Below are 19,300 nucleotides of genomic sequence, written 5' to 3'. Positions count from 1 at the left end.
CAGCTACTATAACGCCCTACCAAGGCAACCGATATTCAAGAGGAACAGACCACATAGACATTTTTATGTTAGAGTCTCTGAGATCTACTATCGTATCAAAGCCAAATTATCAGAAAGCTACAAAACAATGCTATGTAATTATATTTCCCTACCTCAATATCTTCAAAGAATTGAAATGGAATATTTTACACTTGATTTTGTAAAAAACTTTTAGAAAACAATTAACCACGGTCCTATGGACTAAAATTTATCCCCTCAAGATTCCTATGTGGAAGTCCTAACCTCTAATGTGATGGTATTTGGACATAGGGACTTTCAGAGATAATTAGGTTTAGTAGATTTCTGAGGGTGGGGCCCTCAAGATGGTATTAGTGCCCTTAAAAAGAGAGTAAGGGACATGTGACAACACAGTGAGGAGGCATCTGTCTGCAAGCCAGGAAGAAGGCTCTCACTAGAACCCATCCATGCTGCCATCTTGATCTTGGATTTCTAGCCTCCGGACACTGGGAAAATACATTTCTATTGTTTAAGCCACCCGGTCTATGAAATTTTGTTGTATCAGCCTGAGCTCACCAAGACACATATTGAGAATATCTTCCTATATTCTGAAAAACGTTATCTGCGGTTGACTTTGTTGTTCTATTTTATTTTATTTTAATTTTATTATTTAATTTTATTTTTTGGTTAATTTTAAGACTAAAGAAAAGTCCTCATGAGTATAATTAAAAACACTTTTTTTTAAATATCCTTTGTCCAGGGGCCCCTTTCAAATTCTGATAAAATTGATTGGCTTTAAAATACCCCTAAAAATTCTTTAACACTCCTTTCATAAAACAATGGAGGCTGTTTTAGAAAATTTCTAGATTTTCTCTGAAACTCTCATTCTGAGAGCTTACCCTTCAGTCACAGGCACTATGAAGTGAGGAAACAGAGACACATGAAGGAACCCCATATAGATGTTCTGGCAGGCAGCCCTTTCTAAGGTCTCTGATGACAGCTATTACCAACTTCCATGCATGTGGGGGAGCAGACCCTCAGATGATACAGCCCCCAGAGTTTGAGCTGCTTCAACTGTAGCTAAGAGAAGAAGACACCAGCTGTCTCCACTGAGCCCTGCCAAAGTTGAAAGGTTTGAGTTAAGTAAGTGCTATCATTGTTTCAAAGCCATTGAGTTGTGGGGTAGTGTGTTACACAAAATTGGGTGCTAGAACACCATTTGTCCCAGTAAAGTTCCTTGTTGACAAGGGATATGATCTAGAATCACATGGTACACCCAGTTGGCGAGTATCTCAGTTCCTGCAAGAGCTCCTCAAAATTTTATGGCCTTAATATTTTGTAGAATGCCTCATAGTTTGAGTTGGTAATACATATCCTTATGACTGTTCTCAGGTTATGCAATTTTGTTTGAGGTAATACAGGTGTAACCCTCAGTTCTTGTTGTGCCTAGTGGGTGTGGCATGGCATTGATTTGTACCATGCCTGGGGATGCTTCTGAGTACCATGGTGACAGCCAGAGCTTCACTGGAAAGTTGATTTCTCACTTTTAAAATTAATATTTTTGTTTTAAATATGTATTGAGGCTCTCTAAACCTCAACCTTATCTCACTTTCTCTCACTAATTTTACCATCCAGTGATATCTTCCTCTGAAATAATGATTACTTCGCTGATTGTCAAATGGGACCTTTCTAATCCCATAATTGCTTTACATTTTCAATTCACATCCTACTGTAAGGGAGAGATTATCTTTTTCTTATTTATTTACTTATATCAATATAGATTCATAGATTTCTATTTTATTCAAGAAGTCAAATTTCTCATCTTCATTATACGTATTGATGTTCAATGTGCCTTTAGGAACCTCTTCAAACTGGCTCCTGTGTTTTTGACATGTTTCCATCCTCAACTGAGTATTTCTTTACTTCCTTGTATAAGAAAGGCACTTTCTCATTTTAGTTTTTTCTTGCTCCAGCTTCAGTATCATGAATTTTTTCCTCAAAAAGTCCTTAATTCTTTTTATTGGAGAATGATATTCTGAAATAAAATCTGAGAACTAGTTGTGTTCAGTGCTCCTGGAATCACTAATCCACAGCCATCCCTATACATAAGGTTAGGAAATGCATAGCTATATATTTAGCAAGCACATTTTTTAAAAGATTTTATTTATTTATTTGACAGAGATCACAAGTAGACAGAGAGAGGCAGGCAGAGAGAGAGAGGGGGAAGCAGGCTCCCTGCTGAGCAGAGAGCCCGATGTGGCGCTCAATCCCAGGACCCTGGGATCATGACCTGAGCTGAAGGCAGAGGCTTTAACCCACTGAGCCACCCAGGCACCCCTGCAGCAAGCACATATTGACACATGTTTGAATCTATAGTTATTTCTCTATCTACTCTTAGGAACTGAAAAGCATGAGTTCACACCAGTACTTCCAGTCCAACAACACAGAATTAATTCTAGCTTTTCTCCTTTCCATATCTCTGCTACCCTTCTCAATGAGTGAGAAACTTATCTCCTCTAAAGAAAAGGGTATCAACAGTGCTCTTGACCCTGCCATGCTTCCTTCCCAAGCTACACAGACATCATTCTTGGATTACCTCAAATGTCACTGACCTATTTTTTCACCCTTCACATGCTGGCTCCTGCTGTACTGGTCTGTCTTTGCCCTTGGCTGCCCACCTTCTAGGAAGAAAGGAAGGAAGGAAGTTAGGAAAGAAAAAAGGAAGTCAGGAAGGTAGGAAGGAAGGAGGGTGGGAAGAGGCAGAAAAGAAGTATCTGTTCATCTGCTATCAGCCTCTTGGGATACTTTTTTACAACTATAACTTTAGGCCTTTGACCAATTAAACAAATAGTTAAGACTCGTTTCTACCCCTAATTCATGTAACACAACTGTTTATTTTTAACTTGGTTTCACCCAGATTTTGTCCCCATTCAGCTCTGCAATATTGTCTCAGTCTCCAGATTCACCTCACCCCTTAATGATCTGGACTTGATATTTGGGATTTCCTTGGTGCTTCCAGTTGGAATTTCTCCACTGATTTTGACTTCACTCTTTTCACACAGCTCTATACATTCTGAGTTGCCTAAACAGAAAAATTTCCCACTATAATAACTCTGTGGAACTCAATCCTGGACTTCAAGCATTCTCAGCTGCAGACAGATGGAAAACTGAATGAGTTGACTGATCCAACTAGAGTGTGTATGTTGGAAAGAAATAAGAAAAATGTCATATTAAAATTTTTAAGAATCTTGATAATGGAAGTGAGGTTTCAGTTTAATAAAGATGACAACAGGGAGTGAAGATATGGTCCTGATTTACTGAATGACATGACAGTAATAACTTTCAGAAAGTAGATATGTCAGAATTAAATGCATGGAAGTCTTCTGTGATAGGTAAAATAGATAAAGGTGATTGCTACATTGAAACAGGGAAAATTTAAGAGCCATTTTATAGGGTGATACTGTCTAATGGATAATATATTAAAACTATGCATTTTTTTCTTTCTTTCCCTTTGAAGTTACATATTATAACTCTAAATTATTACATCACTTCCTGTGGCAGAAATGGTTTTCTCGGTCAATCTATTCTTCCTTTATCAATAGAAATCTCCAACCAAAATTTTAAAAGAACATAGCTCAGTTAGAGCTAACATTTCTTTGCTACCCTTGCAGTTACACATGAGCATGTGTCTAAATTTTGGCTGATATAATATATAAGTGATGAGTGCTATTTCCAGGTTGGGATATTGTAAGAAAAGTCTTTTCGTTCTGCTTCCTATTTTTCTCACTTTCCCCATGCTGGAATGCAGAGATGATGGTATGTGACAGCCTCAGATTTATGGACAAGGGCAATATCATGAACTAGAGGCATACAGAGGTGTAGTTCCTAAGGAACATGTATCATTGGATGCCTCACAGAACCTGTCTATGTCTGCATGGTTAAATGAGAGAGATGAACATTTTGAGAATACAACTAGTATTATCCATCTTCTTCTACCCTTTTTTCTATATTCTCTCACAAAGTCTTCAAATATCTCCAAATATCCAGTGAAGTATACAGTTCCCCAGTTCTAATATTGAATAAAATTTTCACTTCACATATTTTCACCTCTCTTGTTTTTTTTTTTCATCCATTGTCTGATGTCTTTTATTTTTTTAAGTATTTAAAAAATATTAAGCAAATTAGAACAGTAATTATGTTTAAAAATTATTACCTGGTGGCATTTATTAAATACCAGATTTGTACCAGGATTGGGCCTAAGTGATTTTCATATATATCTTTTACCTTCACCAAAAATCCTAGGTGGTAGGTGATTCTTATAATGCTCCTTTGAAGAAGAAGAAGAAAAAGAAAAGTGGCTTCAACATTTATAATTTGTATCTGTGTGTGGAGACTGTCATAACCCAATTCTTCTGCATTCAGACATCAAGACCAGTCATGGTTTGCAGCCTTTGCTTTTAAACTCTCTAGTTTCCTTTAATGTACAGCTACCTGCTTGTTTACAAATAATATTTTTGTGTTTATTTTGTATAGTATTATTATTATTTTTGCCAAATGCATTTTTCCAATTTGGGTGAGTACAGTATACTTCGGGTTGCATTCAGGCTATCCGTTCGTTGTAAACCTCTCCAGTCAGCTGGTAGAAAATCTCCTGTGTTCTATGTGGTCAGTCTCCTGTGACTGTAAAATGTGCTCCTTGGTAGTACTCCCAGCTGTAGATCTACCAGCTTGAAAGCTTGTTCAAATCTGGGCAATAAAGCAATAAAATATCTGCAGTCTTATTTTCTCTAAGACATTCCCTCTGGATGTCATAATTGCTGTATATTGTACAAATATTTATACTTAGGCAGCTGTATAACACTGAAATGAAAATTCAGCATAGAAAGAAAAAAAAAGGCTTAAAGAGATTCAATCATTTGCATAGTATGGTGGGCAGAATAATGAGGCCCCCTACCAATGATGTTCTCATCCTAAACCCCACAGACTGTGAATATGTTACATGACAAAGGGGATTTTACAGATGTAATTAGGGGTACTAATCAGTGTCCTTAAAATAGGGAGATTATCCTGGATTATCCAGGTATCTGGATAATGTAATAGGCAATGTAATCATATGAGCTATTAAAAGCAGATAATCTTTCTCCAGCTGTAGGCAGAAAAGGAAATTAAAGAGATGCAACAGGAGGGAAAGTTAGAGGGATCTGAATCAAGAGAGGAACTCACCCAGTGTTCTTGGAAGCAGGACACATGGAAAGCATGAGAAGGAATATGGGTCACCTTTAGGAGTAAATATCAGCTCCTGATTGACAGCCAGCAAAGAAACAATGAAACTGCAAGCAATTCCAGTAGACCATTTTTTATAAGTAACATATTTTTAGAATGTCATCACAATATATAAGAAACCAGACTATTCATTTACAGAGTGGTGGGATAAATGATATCTTTAAGACATTTTGTGGATTTAAGGCCCATAAGAAATTTAAACATCATGGCGAGGATGTGGAAAAAGGGGAACCCTCCTATACTGTTGGTGGGAATGCAAGCTGGTGCAGCCACTCTGGAAAACAGTATGGAGATTCCTCAAGAAGTTGAAAATAGGGGTACCCTATAAGCCAGCAATTGTAGTACTAGGTGTTTACCCCAAAGATACAAATGTAGTGATCCAAAGGGGCACCTGTACCCCAATGTTTATAGCAGCAATGTCCACAATAGCCAAACTATGGAAAGAGCCCAGATGTCTACAGACAGATGAATGAATAAAGAAGATGTGGTACATAAATACACTGGAATATTGTGCAGCCTTCAAAAAAAGAAAGAAGAAATCTTGCCATTTGCAATGATGTAGATGGAACTAGAGAGTATTATACTGAGTGAAATAAGTCAATCAGAGAAAGACAATTATCATATGATCTCACTGGTATATGGAATTTAAGAAACAAAACAGAGGAGCACAGGGGTAGGAAGGGAAAAATAAAATAAGATGAAATCAGAGAGGGAGACAAATCATAAGAGACTCAATCATAGGAGGGTTGCTGGAGGGAGGGGGGATGGGGTAACTGGGTGACGGACATTAAGGGGGGCACATGATGCAAAGAGCACTGGGTGTTCTATGTGTCTGATGCATCACTGAAATCTCCCTCTGGAACTAATAATACACCGTAAGTTAATTAACTGAATTTAAATAAAAATGAATAAAAAATAAAGTACTAAAAAAAAAAAGAAATTTAAACATCAGTGGAAATTCTTAAAACCAACACACACAGATGTTGATGCAAGCCCCCACTCCAACCTTTATAATGGAGTTGTCTTCTTTTACAACTTCCTTTAGGTTTCTATTCCACAATTATATGTTCAATAAGTTTTGCTTTGTTAAAGTAGGAAACATTTAAACGAAAGCTTGGAAAAATACAGTAAGTCATGGAGAGGACTGTCAGTAAGGTGCTCAGGGCAAATACCTTATTGTTTGAGAATGGCATGGTTCATTATTTATACACTTCAAAACCTGCAATCCTTTGTTACCTGGAGATGTGTCAGGGGAGATAGAGTGGTACTAATCCTTAGCATCTCTAAAATCTGTATCGTCAGTAACTCTAAAAGGCAACTAGAAAACAGAGTGATTTACCCAAGTCCACAGACTTGAAACGCCACACCTGAGACAATTAAGTGATTGCATATCACTTTTCTCAGCTCTGGGTTTAATCACATTTTCCCCGATGCTATTCAAACCAAGCGGCTCTGTCCTGTGGGCTGTGTGTTACCACGTTCTTGGCATTTGGACAGCTTGCAGGAACAATGGTCCTAGCTAATCGAAAGCTTGATTCCAAAGCTGACCTCCACACAGTGTGCCAATTTAACAGACAAGAACAAGGACGTCGAAGACTAACTAATAAAAACAAACCAGGAAATATTGATTTCAACCCAGAAGCATGGCGTTTAATTTAAGAGGCAGCTCTTCAGAAAATCCCTTCTTCCGTTGTCAAACAAGCACTGGAACTTGTCTATTCTCCCATCATTCAGTTAGAACAGGGACGAAGCAGTGATATAGTCTTGGCTTTCAAGCCAAACATTAGGGCACAGGGTGGGTGCAGGGTTGAGATTCACTATTTTTTTTTTTTTCAGATTGCCAGCTTTAATTCTACTGCCTGATAAAAAGGAGATATCCTTTCTCCTTATACCTTTAGCTGTTTTTCCTCTTTTCTCTCATAAACAAAACAGAGAGGTCTACGTCCAACCCATAGCATAAAATTTAACATCGAGGTAGCTTACATGGCTGAAGTTTTTCACTTTATAAAGTCAAAGGACTTAGACTCCCTCTTTGTTTTCTAAGTTAATATACTACTTGGAATACAAATGAAAGTGCAGATTGCAGTTGATTGATTCTGCCTGAAAGCACTAAATTTAAGAGTCTTCTAAGTGTAAAGGTTTATATCTTTTATTTGTTTACCTGGTCTTAAAAGATAATTGCAGTAAGTGATACCTTAGACCAATATTAGGTCTCAAAAGATAACGGCAGTAAGGAGTATCTTTGACGAATTTTAATGAAAAGAAACTTCTCAAGTATGCATATGTGAGCTAACGTGTAACAATCTAATACAGTTAGCCATGTAGAGAGGGTGGGTTAAGGTCAAAGAAGTAGCTTCAAATTAAGATTTAAGCGAACAATTACTGAGCAACTCAAGTAATAACAAGAGTAAAAAATGACAAATTTTTGGCACGCGATTGCTTACCATGGTGATGGGGTAATGAGGCGTGTTGTGGGTGTTCAGGTAACCATTTGTGATTTTCCTTCTATCCTCCTGCACCTTAGGAGTATGTGAACGTATTGGGTAAATCCTTGCTACTTTTTAAGTAGAGTAAATGTAAATATCCTGAGCCATGCTACATCTATGAATAATTTTAGTCATAAGTGATATTGCCTCAGGTGTATAGACACATTGTCTAAATAAATTCATTCATTTCTGTCACCTTGGAAGAGAAGTCCCTGTACAAAATGCCACTGCTTGTAAATTATAAAAAGCCAGAAAGAAATCAATTGTAATTCCAATGGCTATTGCTTAAATAGAAAATTTGTGCCACAAATTTAAAATTCTAGAATCAACCTCACACAGATCTCTTGTCACATGTAACTTTGAAGTCTTGTCAGCACAGCTACCTAATTTATATGAAGCACCCTGGAGTCCATGTCTCTTTGTAGTGTTATTTGTCAAATGATTCAAGCGCTGCTTCAAAGTGGATGTGAGTTTCTAATCAATCCCTGGGCCTTTAAATGGTATGCAATGCGACGCACAATTTTTTCCTCTAAGTATGTGAAATTCTAAATCATATTTGCCCTTGCTGTCTTTATTTTTCTTTATTTTAGAAGTATTGCAGGAAGGAAAAAAAGCTACTGCACAGTAAATATTCGATATCCTGCTAAGAGAGAAAGGACCTAGCAGGAATTTGAGAGGGTGTGTGTATGCTTGTGTCTATGCATGTCTGTGGGTAAACGGGCTCTTTTGTGAGTAACAAAATACACTGGATCCTGGGGGAGTTTTAATCCAATTAAAATACTGCCAACTTAGCATTTCTTTGTTAATAACCTGGAGCCTCTTGTACATACACATCAGGTTAGAAATTGGGGTTGCTTGTTACAGACACTCTCATTCCCTCATCTCAAATGTTACACCTCAAACCCTCACAAAAATTTTTGGCTGGATTCTGCCGTCATTATTAAAATTATGTTATATTATTATTTAGGATATTCTGAAATTATAATTTATAATTATTTGATTATAATATAATCAAAATTATATTATTATTTTGGATCTTCTGGAAGCATATGGTACTGACTCCTACTCTTAAACTGATTGATTTTCTGAGATAAAGGACAAAGACCAAAAGTAGTATGAAGAATAAATTCAAAGCTATGTGTATATGTTTGAGACAGAAAGAAATGGAAAAAGAGAACCAGAATGAAACATAGGTACCTATCCACCTGCATATCCAGACATACATACATGCATATACATACACCATGCATATGTCCCATGCACACATTCACACGTACACTGGGGGGCGGGGAGAGAATAAGTTAGCAGAGATGACTGCCTGAAGGCAGTTAACTGAAAAGAAGAACTCAGATTTTCAGGGAACACTTTAATAATTCCCATTAACAAACTAAGGATGGCAGCCAGGCTACCAAGAAGAAGAGGAAAATAAAGAGGAGTATCCATGTACCTCAAAGAAAAATTTAAAAACTAATAACTGAATCTAATGTTGTAAAGACAGCATTTCATTGCAACTGTTATGAGACAAGTCAACATTAGATCAGAGGAAGTTAAAATTCCATGAGTTCATAAAAACTGTCAACAGCTGTATAACTTCCTGTCACTTATGAAAGCAAAGTACTCAATGGGAATATCCAAATATGGATGAAATAATTTTTAGATAAGATATCTTAAAAGCTATTTTAGGATTAAAGCTGGTAATGAGTAGACACTACCAAGGTAAAAGATTGTTAAATATTGAAATCACGTCTGCTTAATCACCCTGAGTGTATTTCTACCTGGGTTCCCTGCTTTCCCACCAACCAGCAAATCAAATGTTAGCACCAAGGGCCCTAAAGTCAAAGTCCATTTCTATTTGTCTGTGCTCCATGCCAACCAAAGCCCTCATGTGTTTTGTTTTGTCCCGTGCCCCCCAGACTCAGGGCTTAGAAAGGTCAATTTTTGCCCCCCTGTGGGGCTTCCTTTCCTGACCTTTCCAAGGAAACTGAGGAAACAAAAGGAGATGAGGCAGTTGGGCAGTCATGGGGGACACTCCAAACACCAACCCAACGGTGCAGGCTCCCGCTACTCTGCAGAATATCCCATAAGAGAAAGGACGCTGTGGGAGTCAGTAGGGACAGTGCTAGTGGGTTGTTACCTAAGCCAAAGAGGCCCAGTGAGGATCCCCATTGAACTATCTTTGTTGAGGGGCATCTGCCTCTTGATTTCCACTCAGGTCATGATCTCAGGGTCATGAGATCAAGCCCTGCGTTGCGCTCTGTACTGGGTGTGGGACTTGATAAGATGCTCTCTCTGCCCTGTCCCCCATGCCTCACACCCTCTTTCTCTCTCTCTCTCTCTCTGAAAAAAAAAAAAAAATTAGCTTTGTTGAATTTCAGTATCATTTGGCAGTACAACTTTCTTGAAATACACATAAGTCCTCAAGTCTGGAACATTAACAATATTAATATTATCTTTATTAATAAATATAAAGAGCTGACTATTACAATGTCTTCATTATGTGCTGTAAATATTCTAAACACACACATGTACACATAGGTGTGTACACATACACTGGTATAATTTGAATACTAAAGTTATCATCACCATCTCAGTCATTTAGATGAAGGAAAATTGGAGGCATAGGGTTTACTTAAATATTGAATGGTAGAGGGAGGATTCAACCCCAACAGCCTGAGACTAGAGACCAATTTCTACATTACCTGTTCTCAGATGGCCCACGGGGTTCAGTAGGACTTAAATAGATAGGATAGATATCCCATGAGCTGCTCCTAAACTCAAATTTGGGAAACACTAGGTCAAGCTTATTTCACCTTTTTTTTTTTTTTAAATGTAGGCCTCTTTGGGTATTTTTTAAATGTTATTGAAATTACATGTATTATGATTGCAAATCAAGTAATTCGAAGAGATTGTGCTTAAAATAGTCTTCATAAATCTTTCCCCGCTCTCAGCCTTGCTTTTAACTTTGATTTCTGCTTTTGTTTTTGCTTCTTAATTTCAGTTAGTGATTGACTTTTTAATAGCTCTAATATTAGAATAATGACTTTAACAACTTCTAAATAACATGTGGATGGCACCATTCCTTTTTAAATTTATTTATAATTTTATTTTTTTAAAGACTTTATTTATTTATTTGAGAGAGAGAGAGAGAAAGAAAGAGAGCGTGAGCACTAGCACAGGGGAGGAGCAGAGGGAGAGGGAGAAGCTGACTCCCTACTGAGCAGGGAGCCCGATGTGGGGGCCACTTCCGGGACCCCAGGATCATACCTGAGCCAAAGGCAGATGCTTAACTGACTGAACCACCCTGCATACCAGGATAGCACTATATCTCGATATATACACTTTTGAGAATAATTATAAGCCAAAGAAGATAATTTTATTTACTTGTAAGTTTCCCCTTACTTCATTCTCTAGTTGATACTTACATTTTAGTTCTTTTGCATATATTCTACTTTTAAATGATACCTCTGAATTGTAATTGTCTATCACCTTGAGTTAGCATTTCTCACGGTCTGCACCCCACTTTTTCTTCCATTCTGCAGACCCACTTTCCTCCGCATATCCTTCCTCCCGCTTAGGACACACAGTTTTACTTTTATATCGTGAAGGCAGTGATTATATTGTTTCACAGTGTTTACATTGTCTTCTGCCACCACAACCAGTTGTCTTCTATTTGAAGACTCCTGGGAAATCCAATGATATGAGATCATGTTATTACGTGAACTCAACTTTCAGCATGGGGATCATACATCTTATAACATAGTTCTTGTTCAGTTCCATATTCTTTCAAGAAGTAAACAAAGTTCCAAAACCTCAAACTACGGTACCTGTGACTTTCAGCTTTTCAGCCCCAATGGTAATCTCATCTTCATCTGCAGAAAACAGCACCCTGCCATCTTCACTCGCTCTCACTTCAAATCTTTTACACTGAGCTTCCACAGCATCAGCTCCTATGGTCAGAGGAAAGGTTTAAAAATGAAACTGGTAAGCAGGAAACCATCAACATATATATATATGTATATATATATATTAGAAAAAGGGAGGAACACAGGTATTATTTAGTTATTTTATCTCTGCAGTATGTTTTACACCTGAGTTAATATTTTTAAATTGTTATCCTTTCCAGTAGGCTAAGTTGGTACAATTTGCTGGGCTAGGACAGTTGGGCATACATCTGACCTCTAAATGCTTGACATTGTCCTAACAAGGTTTTTATGTTTAGCTAATTAAAAAAAAAAAAAGCTTTCGCATATACACAAGGAGAAATGATATCTTCTTTGCTCTTGGTTATTGCCTGAAAATTTGGCTTTATACCTAGTACGTGCTAAATGCTCAATAAATACTTGTAGATAGTATGACTCCCATGTTCTTTCTGTAAGCAGACAATAGTCCCCATGTTTGCTACATCACAAAGTACTTGTGAAGCATTATTCAGCTGTGAAGCTTCAGCTACTTCTACATTTCATATATGCTAACACTGTAATTTGTTCACCCCTGATTATCACTGAATGCGAATGCATTTTACAGTTGATCTTGCAAAAAAAACCTGTTTTTAGTCCTCCCCAATGTATCTCCTCATCAATAACTTTCTTGATTTATTAAGATACAGCATTAAATAAATATAGTTATACCATGTAATTGGATATCTGTTTCTGATTTAATTGGACAATTTTGTATATTAATCCATCTACAAATCACAAAGGCAGTTCCATATTTGGAAAACATGATTAATTTGTGAGTTTGAAGGGCTTTGACAAGAAGATCAAACTGGCTAGAGGGTGAGGAATTGCTATTTCCATAAGAGCAATTTATTTCATTTGGCATAACACATTTGGCATATGCTACGTCTTGCCCTCCTACTGAGATCTGGAGAATGTCTCCTCTGCTATCTACATCAGAAACTCTTATCAGATACAGTCCAGCCCAGTCAGGGACCTAGACACATCCCACTTGTGCATCCCCCTTTTCATTTACTTTACATATGCTATGAGCTGAACGTTTGTGTCTGCCAAAAACTCCTATGTTGAAATCCAAGCCCACGTGTGATGGTATTAGGAAAGCTGGTCTTTGGGAGGTGATTAGGTCCTGAGCGTAGAGCCTCACGAATGGAATTAGTGACCTTGTAAGTCTGTCTTTTCTCTCTCTGCTATCTGCCAAGTCAGGACCCAGTGAGAAGCCAGGTATGTACAGGTGGGGAAGCAGCCTCTCGCCAGACGCTGGCTATGTTAGTGCCTTGCTGTTGGAATTTCCAGTATATAAAGCTGTGAGAAATCAATTTCTGTTGTTTAACCTCACCCCTAACCTCCCCAGCCTATAGCATTTTGTTATAGCAGCCCAAACACACTGAGACAATGTACCATCATTATTTTTTAAATATATGACCCCTAGGAATTCAAAACATAAGATCATCCTTGTATCCCAAAATTTCCTCCAAATTTAAAATTGAGTCTGATTTCTAGGGGTACCTAGGGTAAGAAGTTAGATAGGTAAAGGAATACCAGAGGTAAGCTTCCTGTCCCTTTCCATGGCTCTCAACCCCACCTCAGCCCTGCTCCCAGTTCTACCCTATGGGCTTATGTATCTTACACCTCCACACCATCATAGCTTCTGCGGGGAACTTAACAAGAGGAAAGTATTAATTCCAAACTCTGATAATATGTGGGATAATTTCTCTGAAAACAAGATGTATATTTTCCTTATAAGAAACTACATGTTTTCAGGTTCACATAGAAAATTTTAAAACTACGACAATGTTAAGTCAGATAAAACTGATGTTAACCTTGCAGGTTGTCAAGATCAAAATAGTATGAATTGTACTTTAACGTCTGTTACATTTTTTTAAGCAAAGCACTTTTCTTATGAAATCTAATGACAATATTGAAGAAACCATGGAAGACCTACTGTTCTTGGTGACAGTTATTGCCTTTGATCTGGCAAACATGATTTCAGTAGACTGTATTCACTTGAGTGTGTCATCTGCTAATCATGATCTTACCTTCCTGTATTGTGCTTTTAATCTTTAAACCAGAGTAACCCAACTGGGTGAGGTTCAAAAAACTGTGCTTGGGGCTGGTGTGTTGATAAATGTGGCTTCTAAGTTTGGAGGCTTCTTCGTCTCAATCTTCAAGGCACTCAGACATACACTAAATCTGAACTTCCTAAAAGATATTCTAGATATTATTCATATAAAACCTTAACTTGTACAGCATGCGGCTATCTTCAAATATACTTACTCATTGGGTAAATTGATCCACAAAATATATCAGTGACTTTAATGACACTAAAGTGCATTAGATCACTATATGTATATAATATTTATAATATATACACACACATGCTATGTATGGTCACAAACTTATAAGATTTCTTGGCATAACATTTAATCTCATTATATCAAAGATACTTTATTAACATAAACATGCTATACTGTGTGTCACATAAACAAGTAGAAATATAAGCAGAGTACCTGGGTATGGCAAAGTCAGTTGAAATCTTAATTCATTAAATTTAAATAAACAAAAGCTAATAAACAAGTAAAACATATGCACACCTGGAATAGAAAAAATGCATCTAGGCCATAAATAAACGCATGCAGAAACATTCAATTAAAAATAGATATATAAATTAATACTGCAGACTACACTTTATTCAACGTATTAGTAAAATTTCAGAAGGCAAAACTATGAAGAATTAACAATATGTTGGCTGTAAATATTTTAAATCAGAAAATAATTTTGAATATGTTGTACTTCTGTACATTGCTTTTCTGCAAATAGCAAGCAGTAAATGCACATAATTAGACACATATTGCATTGTTGTGAATATTTATGTTTAAAGTTAATGCATTAGGCTATATGAAATTGAATTTATTATGTCATAACATATTTCATGTTGTCTTATTCTTTTTTTCATGTTCCTAGCTTCACATATTCTCTAGGTGAGGTCAACTCAGGATTCAGTTGATCAGAGGGGCAGTAACGCTCAGTTCCATTTTTTCTCAACCAGCAATACTTCCAGAGTTGCAGGAAGGCAATATGCCTGATGACTGCGTAAGGAGTTCTGATTCCTTTGCAAATAGATCGTGGGAGATAGGGCTATCTGGACTATTCTGTATTTTACTAGTCATCTCATATTTTTAAGATTTTAAAAAAAAGATTTTATTTATTTGAGAGAGAGAGAAAGAGAGAGAGCACAAGCAGAGGGAGGTGTAGAAGGAGAGGGAGAAATTGGCTCCCCATTGACCAGGGACCCCGAAGACACAGGGCTCCATCACAGGACCCTGAGATCATGACCTGAGCCAAAGGCAGACGCTTAACCGACTAAGCCACCCAGGCACCCCTTCACAAGTCATCTTAAACACTAACTTGCTAAAATCTCAAGACTAAATGCTTCCTTAAGATCATCTGAGGAAGTTTATGTTAACAACTTCAAAATCAAACAAAGAGCAGTCAGGGATAAAATAAGTAAAGAGAATTGGCAGGAAAAAGAGAGAAAACGTAAGCCAAAACACAGTTTCCACAAAAGGGTTGAAGTATTCAATATATATCCAAATATTTTCTCTAGTTTGCTTAATGTTCTGTATATATTTCTTAAAAGCAAACAAACAAAGCAACAACAAAGCTAATTTCTTTTCTCCTCCGAGATGGCTCCATTGCCTTTTTGGAACGTGCACATTTCTTACAGTCATATTCAGTAGCCAAAGGCATATCTGCTGACAAACAGAGAGGCTCCAGGAATTTATCTGTCTTTGCATTTTCTACATTAAATCAGTCAAACACATGAATTGGAAAATTTTCTCCAATAAAAATCTCTACAGGGGCTCAAGCAATATATTTCCATGGGGCCTCTTGGTACTATTTAGTCCTAATTTAAAGAAAACAAGGCAAAGATCAAAATGGATATGTCTAATTATCTCTGGTGTGTTTTCCTCAAGCATATCATGATGGATCTTTCTTCCTATATAATTCTGATTTTACAGGTTGTCAATATTTTCAAGGTCTTGAAGAAGAGTATTATTAAAAGATTAGAAATTCCCACAAGAAAACCAAAAACAAGAGTCAATAGAGTCAACTAAATACAGAGTTTTGAAATTCCTGTTTTAGAATTATCATGGGCCCCCAACAAACAAATACAAAGAAGCTGAAACAAAATAAAAGAAGCTACTTACATAAAATATAAATATAAATAAGCATTGTACTTTATTTTATACTACGTATGTCATTAAAAACTCTCATGCCGAATGTCTTCCCTGAGTGTATTTAGGGAGAGAAGAAGGAGCAGAATGAGGGAAAGGTTACAGGAGCCAGGCTGGGGGGCTTCTCTTGGAACAAGAGCTCCTGAGCCTTTGGCAATTGCAATCTACACTGGATCCGGCCAGAGATTAGCAGCACATCCTGTCCCCACAACTTACCCCTCCAACCACAGGAACTGATTTGTGTTTTGGAAGCAGAGTAATAGCCACTTTTTCTCCAGCAAATAAGGTAGCTCTAGGAACCCTGAGGTTACATTCTCTACCTGGGCCTTCCTACCATCCTGTGTCTGGACCACTGCCTTGTACGCAGTAATACCTCAATAAAAGTTCATTTTTACAAAACAAATGGGTAAAGGGGAGGGGGGAAAAAAAAGAGGGAGGGAGGCAAGCCAAGAAACAGACTTTTAACTCCAGAGAACAAACTGATGGTTTCCAGAGGGGATGGGGAATGGGTGAAACAGGTGATGGGGATGAAGGAGAGCACTTGTGATGAGCACCAGGTGTGGTATGAAGTGTTGAATCAGTATATCGTACACCTGAAACTACTATTACACCGAATGTTAACGACTTGGAATTTCCACCATTTGTACTTTTATGCCTTCTTTACCACTCCCTCGCCCATCTATACCATAGCTATGATCACATGCTACTGCTTTCCATCTTCTTTCTAAAAAAGATATGAAGGACGCCTGGGTGGCTCAGTGGGTTAAGCCGCTGCCTTCGGCTCAGGTCATGATCTCAGGGTCCTGGGATCGAGTCCCGCATCGGGCTCTCTGCTCAGCAGGGAGCCTGCTTTCTCCTCTCTCTGCCTACTTGTGATCTCTCTCTGTCAAATAAATAAATAAAATCTTTAAAAAAAAAATAAAAAAAATAAAAAAGATATGAAAATCTTATACACATAACAATTGTATACATGTTGTTACCCTCCACCTGGCTGAAGAAATAGTTATTACCAACACAAGTCTTCAGCATACTCTGTTCTTCAGCATAATCACATGTCCCTCATCCTTGGGGAGTTCTAGATGTCAGCCTTATCCTGAAATGAGTTTTTGTCACTTCCATCTTGTAACTTTATTATTCATGCATATACACATACACACATACATACACAAACGTGTAACTTTACAGTACTTGTATTTTTCAGTGACTAGGTTTTTTCACAAAGTATTAGGTTTGTGAGATTTACCTATTTTGCTACATTGGCTTTCATTTATTCACCTTCATCACTATTGTCTATTACATGGATATACCAGTTAGTGATCCATTTCTACTGGTAACCTTATAGGTTGCTAGACTGTCAGAGTCAGTAACAATGATGCTATGGATGTTTTTCCCACAAGTCTCCTTCTACACTCAAGCAATTCTAGAGCTGATGCTTGGGTGTGAAATGGCTGGATCATAGAGAATGTACTTTAAATTTACTAGATAATAAAAAGCTGCTTTCCAAACTGGTTGTATCCTGCCAATAGAGTATGAGAGCTTTGTAGTTCTACATCATTGTCAATACTCATTGTTATCAGGCTTTGTAATTTTTGCCAATCTGAGTTTCTAGAAGGTATGCTACAGTGGTTTCAATTTAGAATGCCTTGACTACTATTGGAGTAAATATCTTTTTTATGCCACTGCTCCTCAGTCTTCTTTACTGACAATATATTCCCCACAGTCAGAACATGGGGGCATGTGGGCTGACTCTCTGTCTAGAAGTGGTGCAGTTCTCATAGGGATAGTATTCTCTCCAAACAAAGCAATTAATTCAGACACAAATATGTGACTCATTCTCCTGATTTTTGTTCTATGTTTTGAAAAAGACACACGTTTTTCTTTTCAGATCACAGATGCTCGGTATGATAAAAATTTAAGCTTTTAAGGCTAGCTATCAGCCCATCAGTGAAAAGGGGGGAGAAAAGCAGGAGGATGAGAAGAACATAGAGCCAAACCTGAAACTATTGTTTAAACAGCTCAGTCCATCCCTACAACCCAGCAATCGCACTACTGGGTATTCACCCTAAAGATACAAATGTAGTGATTCGAAGGGGCACGTGCACCTGAATGCCTGAATGTTTATAGCAGCAGTGTCCCAATAGCCACACTATGGAAAGAACGTAGATGTCCATCAACAGATGAATGGATAAATAAGATGTGAGATATATATATATATATATATATATATATATATATATATATATATAAATATAATGGAATCTATGCAGCCATCAAAAGAAATGAAATCTTGCCCTTTGTGACGACATGGATGGAACTAGAGGGTATTATGCTAAGTGAAATAAATCAATAAGAGAAAGATAATTATCATATGATCTCCCTAATATGAGGAAGTTGGGAGGCAACGTGGGGGTTTGAAGGATAGGGAAGGAAAAAATGAAACAAGATGGGATTGGGAGGGAGACAAACCATAACAGAATCTTAATCTTACAAAACAAACTGAAGCTTGCCAGGGGGTGGAGGATAAGGAGAGGGTGGTTGGGTTATGGACATTGGGGAGGGTATGTGCTATGGTAAGTGCTGTGAAGTGTGTAAACCTGGCAATTCACAGACCTGTACCCCTGGGGCTAATGATACATTATATGTTAATAAAAAAAAATGATTCTGGAAATTTTTTAAAAAATGGTTCAATCCAGTCAGAGACAAAGTTATATAGCCCTGGCCTTGCCTATTATATTATATATATAATTATATATATAATAATATAATATAATATAATATATAATATTATATTATTGATATATATATAATATATTATATATATATCAATAAATTACTCATCCACCCCACTGACAGTGAGGAGAACATAATTCTGAATTGAGTTTCTTTTTGCATTGTTTTCACTTTTTCAGTATTTTCTTCTTTGTTTTCATCCTTCTCTCTCTCCCTCTCTATCATGCTTATCTTTATTAAACAGAAGTTAGAAAATCTTCCACAAACACTGCACCACCACCATCACACACACATATCATTAGAGTATAATTAAAAGGTTAAAAAAAATATGCTCTAGGACTTTTGGGGGAGGGATGCCATAATATCCTGAGGCAAATTCTCTTATAGCCTTTGCATTGAGCAAACTAAATTTCTTTCTTTTTTTTTTTTAATTTTTTATTTTTTATAAACATATATTTTTATCCCCAGGGGTACAGGTCTGTGAATCACCAGGTTTACACACTTCACAGCACTCACCAAAGCACATACCCTCCCCAATGTCCATAATCCCCCCCCTTCTCCCAAACCCCCTCCCCCCAGCAACCCTCAGTTTGTTTTGTGAGATTAAGAGTCA

General features: G+C 37.2%; 1 protein-coding gene across 8 annotated transcripts in view; it reads right to left on the bottom strand.

The window, feature by feature from the left end:
* Positions 1–19,300, bottom strand: part of SGCZ (sarcoglycan zeta) — a 1,085,895-nt gene that overhangs the window by 48,951 nt on the left and 1,017,644 nt on the right. For all 8 annotated transcript variants that reach the window (XM_032329030.1, XM_032329036.1, XM_032329037.1 and 5 more), the window contains one exon: positions 11,591–11,713. In XM_032329030.1, coding sequence (XP_032184921.1) covers positions 11,591–11,713 — 123 coding nt within the window. The remainder of the gene's footprint in view (positions 1–11,590; positions 11,714–19,300) is intronic.

This window comes from Mustela erminea, chromosome 21 (assembly GCF_009829155.1).
Source record: "Mustela erminea isolate mMusErm1 chromosome 21, mMusErm1.Pri, whole genome shotgun sequence".
In the NCBI taxonomy this organism is placed as follows: Eukaryota; Metazoa; Chordata; class Mammalia; order Carnivora; family Mustelidae; genus Mustela; species Mustela erminea.
Note: the sequence above shows the minus strand (reverse complement) of the source record. Positions and strands in the feature narration are given on the sequence as shown.